Source organism: Desmodus rotundus, chromosome 13 (genome assembly GCF_022682495.2).
Source record: "Desmodus rotundus isolate HL8 chromosome 13, HLdesRot8A.1, whole genome shotgun sequence".
NCBI classification, from domain to species: domain Eukaryota; kingdom Metazoa; phylum Chordata; class Mammalia; order Chiroptera; family Phyllostomidae; genus Desmodus; species Desmodus rotundus.
The window spans coordinates 53,366,141-53,384,472 of NC_071399.1; the positions used below are offsets into that span (position 1 = coordinate 53,366,141).

Genomic DNA, 18,332 nt, shown 5'->3' on the forward strand with positions numbered 1-18,332 from the left:
CCTTTATAGTAGTTCCTGTAAGAGCATCATCATTTTTAAGTGTCCCAGATGCCCAAACAGTCCCTCATATTGAAGTCCTGGATTGTGAGTGAAAATACTATTTCCCTTAAATTGGAGGAGAACAGAGAAGAGAAGCCCAACTTCCATCAAAACCACAACCCTCAAATTAAAATTTTCCATTAATCATATGTCAACATTTCCCTCTACAGTGCAGAAATGAGCTCCAAAGTAACACTTTATGTTTACCATCCTATTGTCTAGTGCAATTGTCAGCATCCAAGCTCCTTGTTAGAAGTCAAGAAGCATGTCATTCCCACTAGACTATTATTTGAATTGTAACATATTGAAAGAAATTAAAAAAATGAAAGCTTACAAAATACAGAGTCCAGTTCAAATTTTATTTGCATACAAAAATATATTATAATGAGAAAAGCATATCACTGTTTCCAACTATATATAATTAATTACAAATATTTTCATAAAAGCACTTTAAATTACAGGAAAGCCATGTTTTAACAGAAAATACAATATTAGCATGGGTGGTGTGTTCTAATATGCTGCAAGCAGGTAAACAAAGACAGTTTCACCATCAAAATTGCCCAGAGATGAGTCCAAAGGCTAGTTTTAGGACCAGCCTGAGGATGACCTGGTGGTAGGTGAGTGCTCATCTCTGTTCCCTCTGGCAGCAAATTCTGTAGGCGATTTTACCAAGCCCTCTGAGCTTTCCTAAGCTTCTTTATGATGAAAGGACCCAGAACTTCTCCCTTTCTCACATACCTGTAAATAGGATAGACAAGGTTATCTACTCACAAAAGTTTACAATTCCTGTGCTTAACCACCACCTCAGACATGCATCAAAGCAACAAACTTAATGGCATCTTCCTACATAACGTGTGTCTGATGAACTGGTATCACTGGTCAGCCGGCTGCAATTTCCATGAAGTAGACAGGCTTGTTATGAGGGTCTAATACAAACTGAGTTGCAATTACAAAAATCTCTGTTAACACAGGCCTTGGTCTTCTGATGTAGGTCGGCATAGTATGTAAGAAAACGGGCAATCAAATCTGCAGGGGGAGAACACACAGACTTTCCATCTAACATTTAGGTCTGTCTGAAATAGTGTTAACAGTTATTTTTAAATAACCAGCTTTGGATATAACTTTTCATATTTTACCCAGCTATTCAGCAAAGCAAAACATAAAATATTTATTATGGAAAAATCAGCTCTTTCAGTGAAAAAGTAAGGGGCTAGGACAAAATTCTCCAAGCCTGCTCTGTGACTGAACAAAGCCCCCCAAGAGTAGAGCTGCTGAAATGTGTATATCAGAAGCTCTAGCTCAACCTTCTGGCTCCTGCAATTCTGTCCATTTGAAACAGAATGTGTAAATTGAGTCTCCCATCCTTCTTCTAGACTCCCCGTTGCAGTCGTGATCAGATAACTTCAGTTTCCAACAGTTTTGGTCACACAAAATGGGGTATCATTGTGTAACGGCCAAGTGGGAAATCAGGTGTCACTTAATACAGGTCTTCCAATAACTGGCGTGGGTCTTTGGTTAGAAGGCCTCCCAAAGCCAATTCTCTCCCTCGGAACCCAACCCTCAGGAAGTCAGATGTCACCAAGCCCCTGGACCTATCCTGGGAAAATCTCCCCTGCCCTTAGGATGGAATCCTCTGGCTTGTCAGCATAATGCTTGCACAGCAATCAGCTCATTTCTTCTGTGAAAAGCCTGGGCCACCATCGTGGCAGTGAAGCTCCAATATTGCTCTAATGACTATACTACTTTACTCTCCACTTTTCAAACAAAATGCCACTGTTGGCTGGTGGTTTGTTCTCACTGTTTGAAAAGGCACCAGTCAACTTTAAGGCAAGCTGATCCTCCCAGTTTCTTTCTGAGCCACTAGGGTCCTATTTGGGAACCTAAAGAGGCCTTATGGTGTAACTTCCTGCCCCCAGGCAAGTTGGTAAGCATTACTGCACTTTATCAGAGGTGTCGGTTAGTTTTCTGTTTGATTTGTTAATACTTGCATGTACTCACTTGCTAATGTTCTGTCAAGATCAGCAATAAAGTCTTCTAGTTCTTTTGTGTCTCCCAGTTTAGCTGAAAAACAACAGGTGGAGTTCAGTTTCCCCATATCAGAGACAGCTGATGACTCCCACGTTTTCCACCACTATGAGACCCTGGTTTGCATCTCTGTATCTTCAGAGATGGTGAAGAGTGTCCTGTACCAATCTAAAGTGTCTCTCCAGTGTTCACTGACAGTCAACTCAGAAACTTATTCTGAAGTATGGCCTAAATGTTTCTTTCATTCCCCTCCCCTACCCAGCAACTTGGAAGAACCACCTCCCTTCAAGGCCTTCAAAGTTTGGGGAGGAGGTAGTGGGGGTATGAGGAGAAAGGAAGGAAGATAAAAAGGTTTTGATTTTCTGATTGTGTAGGATCTGAGTTATCAGTCAAAAATATTTGGAAAGCATGACCTTGTGTGGAATGGAGCCCCAGATCCTTGAGTCCTGCTGTACTTCCTCTCTGACTCTTCCTTGTTTGTGCTGTCACCTAGGCCCTCAGTGTCCCTCCAGTAGGAAATGCATGAAGAGACACTGCTTCTGGTCAAAGTGGTACAGGGAAGGCGACAGGAGGCTCTCTCATCCCACCCAGGTGCCAGCAGGACGTAAGGAGTCTTTACCCTGATTTTGTTCCTTCTGCATCCTGAGATACATACTTTTTTCTGCATACCTTACTTTTTTTGTAGAGTTCATCACCTGTGCCTTCTCTGAAATGCATTATTGGATATTTGTATTAATTAACCCTGCTGGCTACAAATGGCTTGTTGTTCTTAGCTTTTAAAGTCAATTTGCCAGTAGGGCTTTGTTCCCCCCTTTACTTTCTACCGCTTGAGGATCAAGTAGCACATCTGGGCATGTTTTAAACCACTTTCTGTCTCTCTGCAGAAATTCAACAGATCTGTTACAGACGGAGGGCTAGACAATGTCAGAGTCCCTGGCGGCTGCTAATATTACTGTGCTAAGAGAATTTTAAAATGTCTCCTTTGAAAAAGAGGGAAATTCTGCCTTAATGCCAGAGTGACAAAAGTGATGGAATCTTCATATTTTTTTTAACTATGTTCCCTTTTTATTGCATTCTGCAACTATTTCTAGCAAGTATAATGTTTCTTAAGGAAAAAAAACTCCTGACCTGGCCGGTGTGGCTCAGTGGATTGAGCACCAGTCTGTGAACTGAAAGGTTGCCAGTTTGATTCCCAGTCAGGGCACATGCCTGTGACGCGGGCCAGGTCCCCAGTTGGGGGCTTGCGAGAGGCAACCACACATTGATGTTTCTCTCTCTCTCCCTCCATTCTCCCTCCCCCCTCTCTAAAAATAAATAAATAAATAATTTAAAAACAAAACAAAACTCCTTTTGTTTTCAAAAGGGCTCTGTTCACTATAACAGAACATTTGGTTCTTTAGCAGGAGACACTTTACTAGTTACAAAAAGTAAGAAACTGTTCATACATCTTTAAAAACTTCTAGGTCTATTAATATCACAGCAGAGACAGGCTGGACTACTGTTTTGAATCACGTCAGATCATTGCTTGTCTCATAATGATGGCCCCATTGAATTGCTAAATTGGTAATCCTAAATCATTGGTTAAATAGTTTATGCAATAAAAAGAATCCTACTTACTGCAAAGCCCAACTGCTGAGTTTTAAGTTCTAGAATCCACCAGTTAGGGAGGGCACTGTCCTCTGGCACAGTTGTGAGGACACCACAGGAAGGAAAACAGAGTCTAGAGTCTACAAGCTTTCTTTCTCCCTGTGAGTTTTGTTTGTTGCACTCTGCCCCCCAACCCCCGCTACTGTCCCTCTGGCTATTATCTGATTTCATTTCACACTGATCAAAATCCTGAAAAAAACTAACAAATTCCGCCCTGGCTGGTGTGGCTCATGGATTGAGTGCCAGCCTGAGAATCAAAAGATCACCAGTTCGATTCCCAGTCAGGGCACATGCCTGGGTTGCAGGCCAAGTCCCCAGTTGGGTCTATGTGAGAGACAACCTTTCTCTTGCACATTGATGTTTCTCTCCCTCTCGTTCTCTGTCCCTGCCCTACTCCCTAAAAATTAAATTAAAAAAATAACAAATTGCATAAGATATTAGTCATCTACTTGCTTTGCATTTGGGAAAGATTAATTAAGGATCACGGGGAAGGAGAGAAGAGACTGAGAAGGGAAGGGAATAAGGAATTAAAAAACCTCAACTCCAACTAATGAACTCACCTTTCCGAGGAGTGACAGTGGCAGAGAGCAGGGCCGGGGTGGAGTCTGTTGGAGAATTCAGTTTTTCATCACTGAAGCTGAAGCTGTTCCTATAAAGTGAATCTGCACCTTTTAGGAAAGAAAATGTAACTCAACTCATTAGGAATGGTTTCCAGTCTATAGTCTGTTAATAACCAACAGCTTATGTCCAAAAGAAGTAAAAGAAATAAATTTCTGGTAAAGAAAACAGGTTGATTTCCAGATTTTATATTTATGTCCCCAAGTGAGTTGAGGCAGGAGAGTATGCCGGTGTGTGTGTGTGAGTGCGTGTCTCCCATCCCACACACCAAAGGCCCTTCTTCCCTGAAAAAGGCATGGTGTGAGGGAGTCTCACCACCAGACCAGACTCCTCTGCAACACGCAGCAGCCCACTGCCCGGGTGTCTGAATGACACCAGGTTGGTTTGGGATCTTAGACATAAAGAACTATCTTTCCTTAAAAGTTTCCTTTCTGCCCTCTGAATCCCCTAAAGTATAAACATAAGTTTGGATCCCATGACTTAATAACGTTCCCTGCCTCTTCAAGAGAGAATTTTGTCATGTGCCTACACTCTGGGGATAAGGTCGAGGATCAAAGATAAAGATTTCTCCTCCTACAGCTTGTCTGTTACGGACACTTCAAGCTATCTCATCGTCATACCCCCAAAGACTAGTGGGAGAGCAAGGCAAAGTCCCAGAAGCAGCGCTGCACTGGGAGTCAAGGAAACCACTCAGCTACTAAGCACTTGAGCGTCCTGAAGCAATACAGTATCTCTGGACCTCAGCTTACTCATCACAAAATGGAAAGATGGACTAAATAATCCTTAAAGCCCTTTCCAGCTCTGAAATCCTGAGATTCCATTTCTCTGACTCCTTCCAAGGGAGAGGAAACCAACCCACTGGCAGCCCAGCCATGTGGCTGTGACAAGGACAGGAGCTGCTGGCAGAGCTGCACCAGCGCAGTGGGCTCAAAGGCAGAGCAGACAACAGAAGCAGGATGTGGCCACTGAGGTCACAAGGGAGCAGTCTTCCTGGTTAAAACAAAACACAAAGCCAGCCACGGCTGTAGCAGAGATGCAGAGATGAACTCCGGAAAGGCCTTTCAGGTGAGAGAAGGAAGCTGAATCATGAGGTCCTGGCCAGCCCCCACTCCTCCAAGACCATTGCTCACTTAATCCAATTACCTCCAGGTCATGAGGGGGCAAAGACATCCTTCTTTGGTCCCCTGAACTAAAAGTGAACATGACTACCTTACAATAGCTTTGCCCAGAATAAAAATGGCTTTCAGACGCAGGGATTTCTGGTCCCAACAGAATTATTTTCATCCCTAAAAGACTTATACAAGCTCTCAGGCACCTCACCTGGCTCTTTTTCCTTCCTCCCTCTTCTACCATGTGGCCCAGCACCCTGCCATCTTGTCTTCCAAGCCTACACACCCATCTTGTACACTTTTCCAAACACACCCAACCTCCACACTCTTTTTGCCATTAAAGGTCCAGCTCACCACATCATTTTTCAGGGCTTTGCTGATGAGCACCTACTGAGATCCAAAACATCGAACCTCTCACATTTCCCCCAAAATATATTCCTGTGATTACTGGTCCTTTGAAACGAAGAACTGTGTGATCAACTAAGCTTGGGAAACACTGAGCACCCTTGGGACTCCTCTTGTGCATTTCCACTTTAACATCCTGAGATGTCTTACGATAAACAAAGCCCTATTTCCCAAGTTTACTTGGTCATAGGACACTTTTTTGTGGCACCCCTATTAATATTTCTTAGGACCCTTGTACTCAGTAGAACTCAGATTGCAAAGTTCCTCCTGTTTGCCTTGTCCGCTAAGCCTGCCTCTAGAGCAGTCTGGATTTTCTCAAGGGGAAGCCTTTCCCCTACCTCCAGGAAAGTGGTTGTGTCCATGGCAGCCCTACATTGGAGTGTTACTCTTTGTCACCATGCAATGGTCAGGAGAATCACCACAAATTTGTGGGAAAAAGATGAGGCAAGACTCAGGGGCAGGAAAGCCACAGAGGGCCCTGGGGAGGCAGGCCTTGTGCCCAGACTCCTGAGCCAGAAGGAAAGAACATGAGGCCTCTGGCACATTCTCTTTGGCTCCGAAGAACATCCAAGAGCTTCACCCCAATCCCTGGCCCAGAGTGCCAAACCCAGATCTCAGTGGCCACACCTCTGTTCTCTATCTCCCAGAGACAGCTGGCTCTGGAGAGCCAGTTTCTCCACCACACCTATTCCACCCTACCCTGCACCATTGGCCCCTTGCCCTGACTTCGGACTTTCATCTCTATCCTGCTCCAACTCTCCAGCAATTTTACATCCACATACACTCATCTATTGGCAGGGGAAAAAACATGTGCATACACACATTAGCTCATATTCTGGCTCACTGAAACACCCTGATACCTCTATCTTTCCAAGAGCTCCTGTGCACAGTCTGGGCCAAGCTTGACTCTAGGCTCCAAAATGTTCAACCATCAAAAGGAAATGAACCCCAGCATCCTTGAGCCAATACTACCCACAGTTTAGCTCTACCCTGTGATAATATTCTACAAATGTCATTCATGAAAAAGATGAAAAGGGCAACCTCAAAAGCCTCAAAGATACTATGGGCCCAGCAGAAGCTGCCACCTTACAGCTGTGGGATAAGAGGCCATGTGAAAGCTGGGTGCCCTGTGCAAGTCACTGCACCTCTGAGCTTTAGTTTCTTCTTTTGCAAAAAGGAAATAATAACTTAGATGCTCTACGTATGATACCTATGGTTTTCACAATTTTATTCTAAAGTTCCTGGCAAAATGGAGGATGGAATACCCAGTAGAAAAAAGGTGACCACAGAGAATAAGAATCAAGATTCTGGGCCCAGGCTTCCTCCTTTTTATCAGGTAGTAGCAAAGTTCCTAAGAGAAGTTTATCTGCAGGGGTGCCCTAGAACAAACCTCCCAAGAACAAACCATCTACACAGAAGAACCTCAAGCTCTAGTCCTATCTTTACCCTTTATCCAATAAAATCTCATAGTACAGACTTTTATTAAGCACCTTCAGTGAACAAGATCTCATACCAGGCATTGTGGTAAATTAAAAGATGAGCAAAGCCTGACTTTCTGCTCTCCTCACTCCCCTGGAATGCTTTTCCTTGCAAAATAGCCAGTAAGTCTAATAAAATGACAGCAATGTGTTAGTGGCTGATAGCATATTAATGTATTATTGCCCCACCCAGATTTCAGGTGCTATTAACAGGGGCTTAAGGGACATATAACAGTGATGATTTGGAGAACTGTGGCAGGTGGCAAGACTAGATATTTTAAAGCATTACACCTATTTCAATCAGCTCGAAAGCCCATCTCACAAGCAACTCAAAGCCCCATTAAAACATCCTCAGCAACTCAACTTAGTGTCTTGAAGCCAAGGACCTCAAATTCAGGGACCAAGTTTCCTAAGACAATGTCATAAGATATGTAAGCACATTAAACATACAAACATCTAACTTTAAGAGCACCAAGCAAGCCTGGGAAGCTCAGCTGCAAAAACAGAGGCTTGTTTAAAAGGTAGGTGTGCTTTTTTAGGTTAGGGGTGGGGAGAAAGGTAATTTAAGGTTAGCACCAACATGTGCTAGTCCAGAGGGAAGTAAAACCACAGACACTGAACCTTGTCCAGAGCTCCTGTAAATATAGAACAATCCCACATGTTTAAAGCAAGCAAACTATAGTAATTAACTGAGGAAAAGAAAGCCTTGGACCTGTTTCCCTTTTGCCACAGGGAATGGGGGTGGTAAATCTCCTCCTCAAAAATCTAAATTCTGACAGCCTCACTAAAAGTGGGATAAAATAAGAAAGAGCCTTTTTCTCAGTTTCACCACAGTTGTCTCAGCTTCCCTCCTGGGACTGCTCAGTCCCTGTCCGCCCTCATCAGGTGGCCTTCAGACTGAGATCTGTCACCCACCAAGAATTCCTAACACAGTTCTAGGGCAAGCTGAGAGCCCTTAACTCCCCAGTCTTTCATAGTTTGAACAACTTCAAGTTGTAGTCTCAATGGCCCCTATGCCTGATCAGCCATATGCTACCCATTGTGCTGGCACTCAGGATCCATAAGGTCCCATCTCCCAGGCCAAGCTAGAATGGCCTAGGTAAGGGTATACAGACATCCTAGGTCTTGCTCATGCTATGGAAGCCAGTTGCTGGTCCTGCAATATCCAAATGGCCCTCGCATATCCAGTAGACTTCAGACTTTAAACACGTTTGAGAAGTCATGATGTGCCCTTGGAGTTCTGAATATATTGAGAAAACAATGTAGTTTTTTATATAAGTTTAAACCAAAGATGTTTACAATTCCTGAAGCACCTCTGAGGATAGAGTTTGAACCACATTGCATAGCTCCAACTGCATTGCCCTTTTACTGCTGAAGTTAAAACAACTCCCACTATGGGGCCTGATATTACCTGTAGGAACCCAAGTAGGGAAAAGGAACAAGCCTATTTTGATCACCGCCATTTGAATGCCACCCCTAATGTGAAGTTATCTTGCAATTGTTATTTTGGTCCTCTTCACGTCTTAGGACTCCCTAAGTGGAAACAGGAAGGAGTATTTCATTATTAAATATCCGTTCTTCTCTCCTATCTAAGTAACTTGCTTCTTCGGGTGGAAGAAGAAATGTGTATTTTTCTCATTTGAAGGCAAGTAACTTAATTTTTTTTTAATGAGAAAAAGAAGGATTCTTCAAAAATCAGGAATGCAAGGGTAACATCTTCAAAGCAATACAACTGTAAGAGTCAAGTGAAAACCAAGGTAACCTTGGTTTAGAGTTTCATATGTTAACATTTTCATGCAAGATATTCACTTAAATGTGTATGTGATCTATAGGACATGGCATGATACATGCATTTTAATGTTTCCTTGAAAGCATTAAACAGAGCAAATATTTCTCATAATCATGAGCTTATGGGTATTTCTAATTACACTATTAAATAGCATTCACTCAACTTACAGCTACAGAACCTAAAGCCCACTCATCACTCAGAGCCCTGACAGCACTCAGCCTGGGTTCCACTGCCCCGGCCAGATGACTACTACCAGAAAGATACACCTTCAAACACAATGACTACTAAACGGGCACATGATCTGGGTCCACTGGGACTTGAAGTTTACTCCCGAGGACTTGGCTCCCATTCCAGCCAACAATCCACTGTGACAGATTAAGGCCTTAGGGAGAGAGTCCATGTGGTTCTGCTCTTTTCTCAGAAAAACATAAATAACAGTGTCTACCTTATAGAACTGTGGTAGTTATCCTATAAGATAACACATGTAAGGCACGGTGAAGAGATCACTAATAGTAATAGCTAATAAATAATAACAGTAAGGGCTTGGCAAAAGTGACTTATTATTATCCTGATGTGTCTCCCTTTTGATGGACTAAATTCAGTAGGACCTTCCTCTCTCAGGCATTCTCTTCCACAAGAAAGCATTAAACAGACAAACCAGACGAATGAGTATAACAAATGTCTGTGCTCAATTCTTAGTGGCAATTAAGATACACATATTATGCTTCCCTAAGAAATTACTATCTAGATATACACTGCTTCTGCCAAGACTCTTTCTCAGCAGTCTTATGGGTGACCAACTACACATTTGTCGAAAAGACCAATGTCATTGGAACCTTCTTTATACCCTCCCCATTCTGAACACCAAACTAAGGGTTAATTTAACAGTTAACAACAAATGCACAAAGCAAAATATACACACATACCCTAAGAACAACTACGGATTATTCTAAATGTGCCCCCAAATCCATTCAGACTGTTTCAAGTGCCTTCTCTTTGAGGCCCCTGAAAACAGATCCCAGATCTGAAATTCTACCCAGAAGGAACTGCAATCACCCATGAGTGGGCACTCAGACTTTATTCCAGCCAAATGCAGCTGTGGTTTAGAAAGGAGCTGTTCTTGCAATAGAGCAGCCCTAGACAGGCCGCCCAGTTCTCTTTCCTGTGGGGGAGAGAATTTGTCCTCCATGAATAACTTGCTCCATTACCCAGTGGAAGGAGATGTATTTCAGTTTGGCCACAGATACTGAGACAAATTTCAAAAGTTTTTTGACTTCCCTTTGAAATTAAAAATAAGCGGTCTGGTCATTAGCCACAAAGTCCAAAAATACAAAGCGGAAAATTAACAGCACACTATTACATTCCCTTTCACCTCTAAGCTGCAATTAGATCTAACCCTTGGGCAAGGCTGCCAAACAAAAGTCAGCTGGAACTCAGGTTTCTGACTCATACCCTGAAGGGTGGTAAGTGCCCTTTATCCCTTCTCAGGGAGACAGCTCATGTTTAAGTCTAGGACTGAATCTTTGCTCTGTTACAAGGAAGAACTTCAGATTTCAAAAGAAGAGAATTACAAGGAAAGGTCATTGCCTTTACTTCCAGAGTGGAGGGCAGCAAAGGGAGTGATGTTCATGTTTGTAGCCATCTCGGGAGTGAAGTCTCAAGAATAACCCAGAATTGTTTCAAATCCACTTTGAAAAATAATACATAATCCAGGATTTGAAATCAACAATCATGTAATACTGAAAAGTCACCAAATTTGCTGTTTGACACCTAAACAGATACCCATAATCCTGACAGGACATCTGAGTTCCTGATTTAGTTAGGACAGAGAGAACCTGGAAGTCACCAGGAAACATCCCTGTGCCCATCTGCTCTCTGACTCCTCGCCCAGTCCGAGTGGGCAATCAAAGCCAGTACTCCCCGTGACAGACCTCCCTGAAGAGGGGCACTTCCTAAGACACTTGAACTCAGCAGTGCACGGGAATCTTTCAAAACTCTACGTAATGGAGCAGCAAGTCTGGAGCTCCGGGCCAAAAGAAGTGCAAGAAGTTATTTCAAAAATTCCAAGAACACCAGTTTATGAAACCTTTCCTGCTTTCACAAATGTTTCAGTATTGTGCCCTCCCATGTCCCCTCCCACCCCCATTCCTGTGGCACTTGCTCCACATCCTCTGAAAAGTTATTGCAGAGAGGGGAGAGAAGGGGGGAAAGAAGGGAGTAGAGAGCACTGTGGAAAAGCTTGAGTCCTCGGAGTCCTCTCTGGCTGAGGCAGGACAAGCTGCTTAAACCTTCCTGACTCCTGACTACTGCGGGTGACAGGTAGACCAGCTTGCCCGCAAGAGGTTTCCCAGGACTATGGCCAGTTTTTTTTGGCTGCTGGGCCTACCGCCCTGGCGACTCAACTCTCCCAGTGCCCTAGAGCCTGCTTTGAGCTGTAGGGCTTACTTCGCTGGGCCCTGCACCCCTCCCTTGGTTTACAGATACCCGAACTGAGACCCGCGCCACAGCGCTACTTAGTGGGCGGGTATGGGCAGTCCCTAGGGCTCTGGGCACCTTCCCTGGTGGGCACACACTTACTCTCGGAGTCGCTGAAGCCGCTGCTGTCGCTAACACTAGCGCTGCTCCGCCGCTTCATACGCTCCAGATGCTCCTCGTAGCGGAAGTGGCGCTCGTGGAAGGGAGACGCGAAATCGGCCAGCACCGCGTCGAACTCGCAGAGCGCATCCGACAGGTCCCCAGCGGCAGCGGAGTCCAGGGCCGGCGCTGCGGGCAGGAACCGGGGCTCAGACGGCGCGCGGCGCGGCCGTCCCTGGGGGGCCTCGCCGGTTCCGGAGGATAACTGTCACCGCGCACTCGCCCAGGGACAGCCACGCGGCTGGGGCGCTGCTGCTAATCTCTTTAACACTCCACCACCGCTCAGAGGCGGGAGCAGTACCGCGCCCACGTCGGAGACTGAGACGAGGGAACGGAGCCGCGGGCTGGAGAGCTGCAGGCCAAAGGTCACCCAGGAAACCGACGCGGAACTCCCCCCACGCGCCACCAGGACCAGTCCACGTCCCCGCGCCTGCTCCAGCGGGGGCGCATGCGAGCCCGGCAGCGGCGGGGAAACTGAGTCAGGATGTGCGCGTGGAGCGTCGGGCTCGGGGCCCCAACCCCACGCGCAGAGAGCAGCGGCACCCGCCAGGGACGGGCTCCCGCCGCTGAGGATGAAGGGGAGGCGGGGTGTAAAGGGACCAGGCGGCTTCACCCTCCTTTCCCCGCCCCACCCCCACCCCCACCCGTGGACCCAGGGCTTTACACCGGGACCCCCACTCACCTGCGGCCGCTGCGGCCGCGGTGCTGCCCTGTGCTGCTGGCGGCTTCATGGGCGGGCTCGGCCCGGTGCGTGGCGGAAGGTCCTGCGCGGTGCTGGCGCGGGAACAGTGGGGCGCTCGCACCGAGACCGCGCTCTACCGGTCGCCTCCACCCGGCAGCCCTCCCGCTGGCCTCTCACAGCGAGGTCGGCAAGCGCACACTTTCACCGGCAAACGCCACGGCAGCCCCAGCATCTTATAGTCGCTGGCGGAGGCGGGGCTGGGCGGGGCCGCAGGGTGGGTCCCAGCCGCTGCGCCGGGGACGCCCCTGTCCCCAGACACCGCCCTCGCCACGCGCCCGCCGGGAACCGCAGTGACGGGGAGTGGCCGCAGCCCAGGTTACAGCCCCAAATATTTACCCACCGCTTTCCCCGTGCGCCCTGGCAACTCAACCCACGCAAATGTCTTTGTCATCACCGGAGGTCCAAAGACTTTACCCTTGGGCCGGAGCTCGGTGCTTCCCGCCCTGTGCCCCCGAACCTACTCCAGCCTCAGTTTTCTCATCTGTGAAATCGAAATGCTGAGCCACCCGGGTTTGCTGCGAAAAATAAAGTAGCGGAACGCTGGAGGAGGCCCAGAGAAAGTCTCCTGCACGACCCCACTCCGCTTCCCCAAGGGAATTAAGAGTTGTGGGTGGAGAGGATGGGGGCAAGAGAGACACAAGTCGGCGGAGTCCGAGCGTTTAGGAACCTTAATTGCCCGCAGCCCGGAGCCCAGGGCCTGACTACAGCCTTAGGCGCCCCCGCCAGCCCCAACTTTATCCGGGAGAGTCTTGTTAGCGGGAGAAACGACTGGGTAGGTGCAGAGACTACGTGGCACCTTTGTAATGGACCACCCTGCCCAGCCACCTGGTGGGGGACCAGTCATGCTGCCCAATGCGGTAGCTACTCGCGACAGGTGGCTATTTAAATGTAAAACAATTAAAATAGAATTAAATGAAAAATTCAGTCTCTCAGCCGCACTGGCCATAAATTAAGTGCTCAACGGCCATTGTCACTAAAAGTTCTACTCGAACTCATTGCCAGGGTCTCTGGCCTCAAGGAGAAGCGAGATATCTTGTCCTGGTTATCAAGGGACCATTTTCAGCCCCAGAGCAACCCTGAGAGGTGAAAATATGTTCTACAGGTGAGGAAACTGAGCCACAGAGAGGTTAAGTAGCCTAGCAGTTGGCAGTGATGGAAAGGCAGCTCTTGCCTGGTTTCAAAGCCGCTTTGGGCTTCCCCACACCCTCCCTTCTTCCACGGTGTAAGATGAAGAACTGAGCAGACAGGAGGACGAGGCTCCACAGAAGGAAGCAGATAACCCAGGTCCTTACAGCAGCAAGGCAATGCATGTGCATCTTTTTTTTATCCTCACCTGAGGATATTTTTATTGATTTTAGAGAGGAAGGGAAAGAGAGAAACATCAATCAGTTGCCTCTCCTGGGTGTCCCAACCAGGGATTGAATCTGCAGCCTAGGTCTGTGCCCTGACTGGGAATCAAACCTTCAACCTTTTAATGTATAGGACAATGCTCCAACAGCTGAGCCACCCAGCCAGGGCAAAGCATGTACACCTTTCATTTTACCTCTTTTTTTTCTTTTCCCCACCTCCCTTTTAAAAATATTTTTTCCCTCTTTCTCTTCATGCCCTTTGAGTTTCTATGGCACCCAGCGGTGACACCCTGGGTTAGCAGAGCAGCAGCCAGTCTGGCAGCTAAGACCAAGGAACAGACTTTCAAATGCAGCTCTCCCTCCTTGGCCAGGGCTGGATGCAGGGTGGCAGATACCCCAGCCCAGCTCTTGCATGGTGACTCCAGGTCCCCATAAGCTGAATAATTGACCAAGCTGATTTTCAAAAGAGCCTATGAAACAGTTCCAGTTTTCAGCAGCTATGTCAGTTTACTGAGAGAGTGACAATGAAGATAGCCTCATCTCCACCAGGCGAGGTTGGTTGTTGGTTGTTGTCATCTGCTCCCCATTGTAAGGGAACCCACCCAAGCACTGGGGAGATGGCTGAGCAAGGGGCCCCAGTTCAAAGTGTCACCTCCTCCAGGATGGGTGTCACTTTGGTTATGGAGGACTACTGCTCACTCACTCTCTCTCTCTCTTTTTCCTAATAATAAATTTAATATACAGGGAAATATGGAGGATTGGGTAATGGCGCTCTATATAGCCACCACTGAAAATAAACACGTAAACATTTTGTTATTTTTGCTCCAGATAAATTTTGAAGTATAACTTACATACAAGGTATGTAAACATTGAGTACACAGTTTGGTAAATGTTTACCCGTGTAATTACCATTCAGATTAAGTTGTAGTATTTTATCACCACCCCAAAAGGGTCCTTATGCCATTTTCCAGTCAATAAGTAACTCCTATGGTAACTCATTCTGAATTCTGTCACCAGGGATTAGTTTGCCAATTCTGAACTCCTTAAACAAAGTCAGTCTGTGTATTCTTTCATATGTGGCTTCATTTGCTTAATGTATTGTCCATGAGATTTATGCAGTTTGTTGCAGTATTAATCCATCCTCTTGCTGATGGACATTTAAGTTGTTATTTTGTTGTTGTTGCTGCTGTTATTGGTGGTGGTGGTGGTGCTGTTGTTACTTGAAGTAGTGCTGCAATGAGTATTCTTTCACCTGTCTCCTTGTATGCATGATCATGAGTCTCTAGGATATACGTCTAGAGGTGGAATAATCAAATTGCTTTATCTCTAGTCATTGACTAATTAAAGCGGATATGAACATCCCTGTACCTTTCCTTTGGTGCACATAAATACTTCTCTTGAGTTTATACCTAGGAGGGAAATTCCAGAATCACAGGAGAGGCATGCACTTAGCTTTCAAACATACTACTTTCCGGAGTAGCTGAATGAGTCTGCACTCCCAGCAGTGTATAAGGATTCTAGCAACATATGATATTGCGAGACTTGTTCATTTTAGCCATTCTGATGAGTGTGTACTGGTACTTACTAAAGTTTTATTTGCTCCTTCTCCCTGTGGCTTTAACTTACATCTCCCTAAAAAGTAATTAAATTGGCTACTTTTTATATGCTTCAAATATTTGTTAATGAGAGAAATTAGAACAGTACAGATAAAGTTGAATCCCCTTTTCCCTTTCAGTCCTGTCTTCCCTCCCTGCCTCCTCAGAGGCAGTCATTACCATGAATTTATAAGTACCCTACTAGTCCATGTTTTTATACCTAAGCTTTATTTATATGTTTATGTAGTAATTATAGTATTTATAACCACTTTCCTGTTGCAATATGCTTTGGTTTCACTCAACATTGTTTTCATATATGTTGACACATGCAGATGTAGTTTACTCATTTTATCTACCAAGTAGCGTTCCATTGAATGACAGTGGCATAGTGTATCCATCCATGCTTCAGTTGATGGACACTTGAGTTGTTTCCAGTCTTTCTCTATCGCAAAAATACTGCAGTCATCCTGTTACCTATCTCTTAGTGCACACAAGCGAGTCCACTTCTGTGTTCATCTTGATTCCTTCCCTAGAACTAGACGAAAGGCAAAGTTAAACCCTTGGTTTCTTGAGCCTTCTGGCTGGGTTTTATTTTTATTCCAGAGCATCCTCATAGTGCACAGCCATCTGACCACAGTGACAAAGATAAGTGACCTCACTGTTTGGGTGTGACCTCATCCCTCACTGAGGAGGGGTGGGAGCACTGTCTTTCACAAGCCCAGAACCTAAATTAACCATAACATTCTTATACTGGGATTTATACACATTTCAGGTTCTAAAAGTTCATTCAGTCACACAGGTCTCCTTCAAGAATAAAAACGTGGCAGCCAATGATTTTGAAACAGGATAATCACAACTTCTTATGTTTTTAAAGACTAGTTCTTCATCTTAGTTGGCATTCATTCCTCCGGTGCACTGTTAACCAGTCTTTCCTTAAAACTTGTCCTGAATATCCATGTAACAGCCCCACATCCTTCTTCTCAGGGCCCTGTTGAATCCCTCCCCTATTTGTGTAATTAAACTCTGAGGTTCCCCACAGGTCTCTCATTGACCTTTTCTTCTCTACACTCTTGCTGGGCTATCTTATCCCCTCTCAAGGTCGTAGCTAACATTTATAAGCTCTCAAATATCTATTTCTAGACCTGAATTTTTTCCCCTCAAGTCACTTAGAGCCAATCATCTATGACTCTTTGCCTTCCTCTAAAGACACTCTGTGGGAGAAACTTCCAATTGTTTTCTATGTCAGATCTCCCCATCCTATTTAGCAATAAACAGGTAAGCCCAGGGATTCCTGAAATAAAGATTTCCTAGCCTCCCTGCAGTTAGGAGTGGTCATGTGACTAAATTCTGGACCTTTGAGCAGAGGTATCATGTGCAAACTTCTGGAAGGTATCCTTAAGGGAAGGAGGGCAGACGCCCTTGCCCTTGTTTCTTTCTGGTGGATGGAAGGCAGGCATGAAGCTAGATTTCACACCATGAAGATGGCAGCAAAAAGATAGAAGAATCCTGGGTCCTGGATATCATGGAGCTGCTATACCAAAAATTCTGGAGTACCAACACATACATGAGAGAAAAATAAAATAAAATGTTTATTTTGGTTTATTTTGTGTAAGCCACTATTGGGGAGTTTTTGACCCTTCCAATTGAGCCTAATTCTAATACCTCACACAAATCTCACCTATTGAAACCCTTCAATTCTGGATTTGTAAGTTTAAAAGACAGTGATTTTTTTTAATTGCTTAAGCAAGTTTGAGTTGTATCTCAGTGACCATGTCAATTCTCCAGAGCTGCCATAACAAGCTACCACAAACTGGGTAGTTCAAACAACATAAATGTATCCTCTCACAGTTCTGGGGGCTGGAAGTCCAGAATCAAGATATCAGCAGGGTTGGTTCTTTCTGAAGGCTATGAGGAAGAATGTGTTCCATGTCCCTCTCCTAGCTCTTGGGGTTTAGTGCCAGTATTTGGCATTCTTTGGCTGTAGATGTGTCACCTTGTAAATGATGTCTGCCTTCATCTTCACATGGCCTTCCCCATGTCTTTGTGTATGTTTTTTCTCATTTTCTTAAAAGGACAGTGTCATGTTAGAGTAGGGTCCACTCAAAGATAAGTACGATCTCATCTTCACACGATTGCATCTGCAAAGACCCTATTTCCAAATAAGGTCACATTTGCAGGTACTAGAGTTTAGAATTTCAACGTATTTAGGGGTATTACCACTCAACCTAGATCAGTATATAAAGCTCAAAATTAACTTAGAGTAACCAAAATCATCTTAAAGAATAGTTACACTACCTGATTTTAAGACTTTCTATAAAGTCACAATTATTAAAATCATGTGATATTAGCCAAGGATTGGCAAATAGACTAAGGAACAGAGTGAGTTCAGAAATAGATATATATGTATTTCATTAATTGATTTATGACAAAGGTATAAATGCAATTCAATAAGGAAATAAAAGTTTTTTCAACAGTTGTGTGGGAATAACTAGCTATCTACACAGAAATTTTTTTTACTATAACACCTACTACGCCCTACACAAAAATTAATTTAAGATGGATCATACCTAAACATAAAAGCTAAAACTACAAAGTTTTGAGAAGAAAACACAGGAGAATATCTTCACAACTCTGATGTAACTTGACAAATCATACTTCATCAAAATTTAAAACTTGTTCATCAAAGATACTATTTTAAAAAAAGAAAAAAGCAAGTCATAGGCTGAAAGAAAACACTGCATTACATATATCTGACAAAGGATTTGTTTTTAGAACATATAAAGAGCATCTACAAACTAATAATAATAATAACAAATAGCCTAGTAAAAATAAAAGATGGACAAAACACTAGAACACACCCCTTATATGAGAAGATATATGAATGACCAATGAACACCCGAAC

At 44.8% G+C, this 18,332-nt stretch overlaps 1 protein-coding gene across 1 annotated transcript; it reads right to left on the reverse strand.

The window, feature by feature from the left end:
• Positions 1-377: 377 nt before the first annotated feature.
• Positions 378-12,656, reverse strand: RGCC (regulator of cell cycle). The gene is made up of 5 exons (XM_045202148.3): positions 12,427-12,656; positions 11,688-11,873; positions 4,272-4,379; positions 2,038-2,100; positions 378-777 (listed from the first exon to the last, which is right to left on the reverse strand). Exons 1-5 carry the CDS (start codon positions 12,473-12,475, stop codon positions 770-772), a joined length of 414 nt encoding a protein of 137 aa, XP_045058083.2. The 5' UTR covers positions 12,476-12,656; the 3' UTR covers positions 378-769.
• Between the last annotated feature and the right edge of the window lie 5,676 nt (positions 12,657-18,332).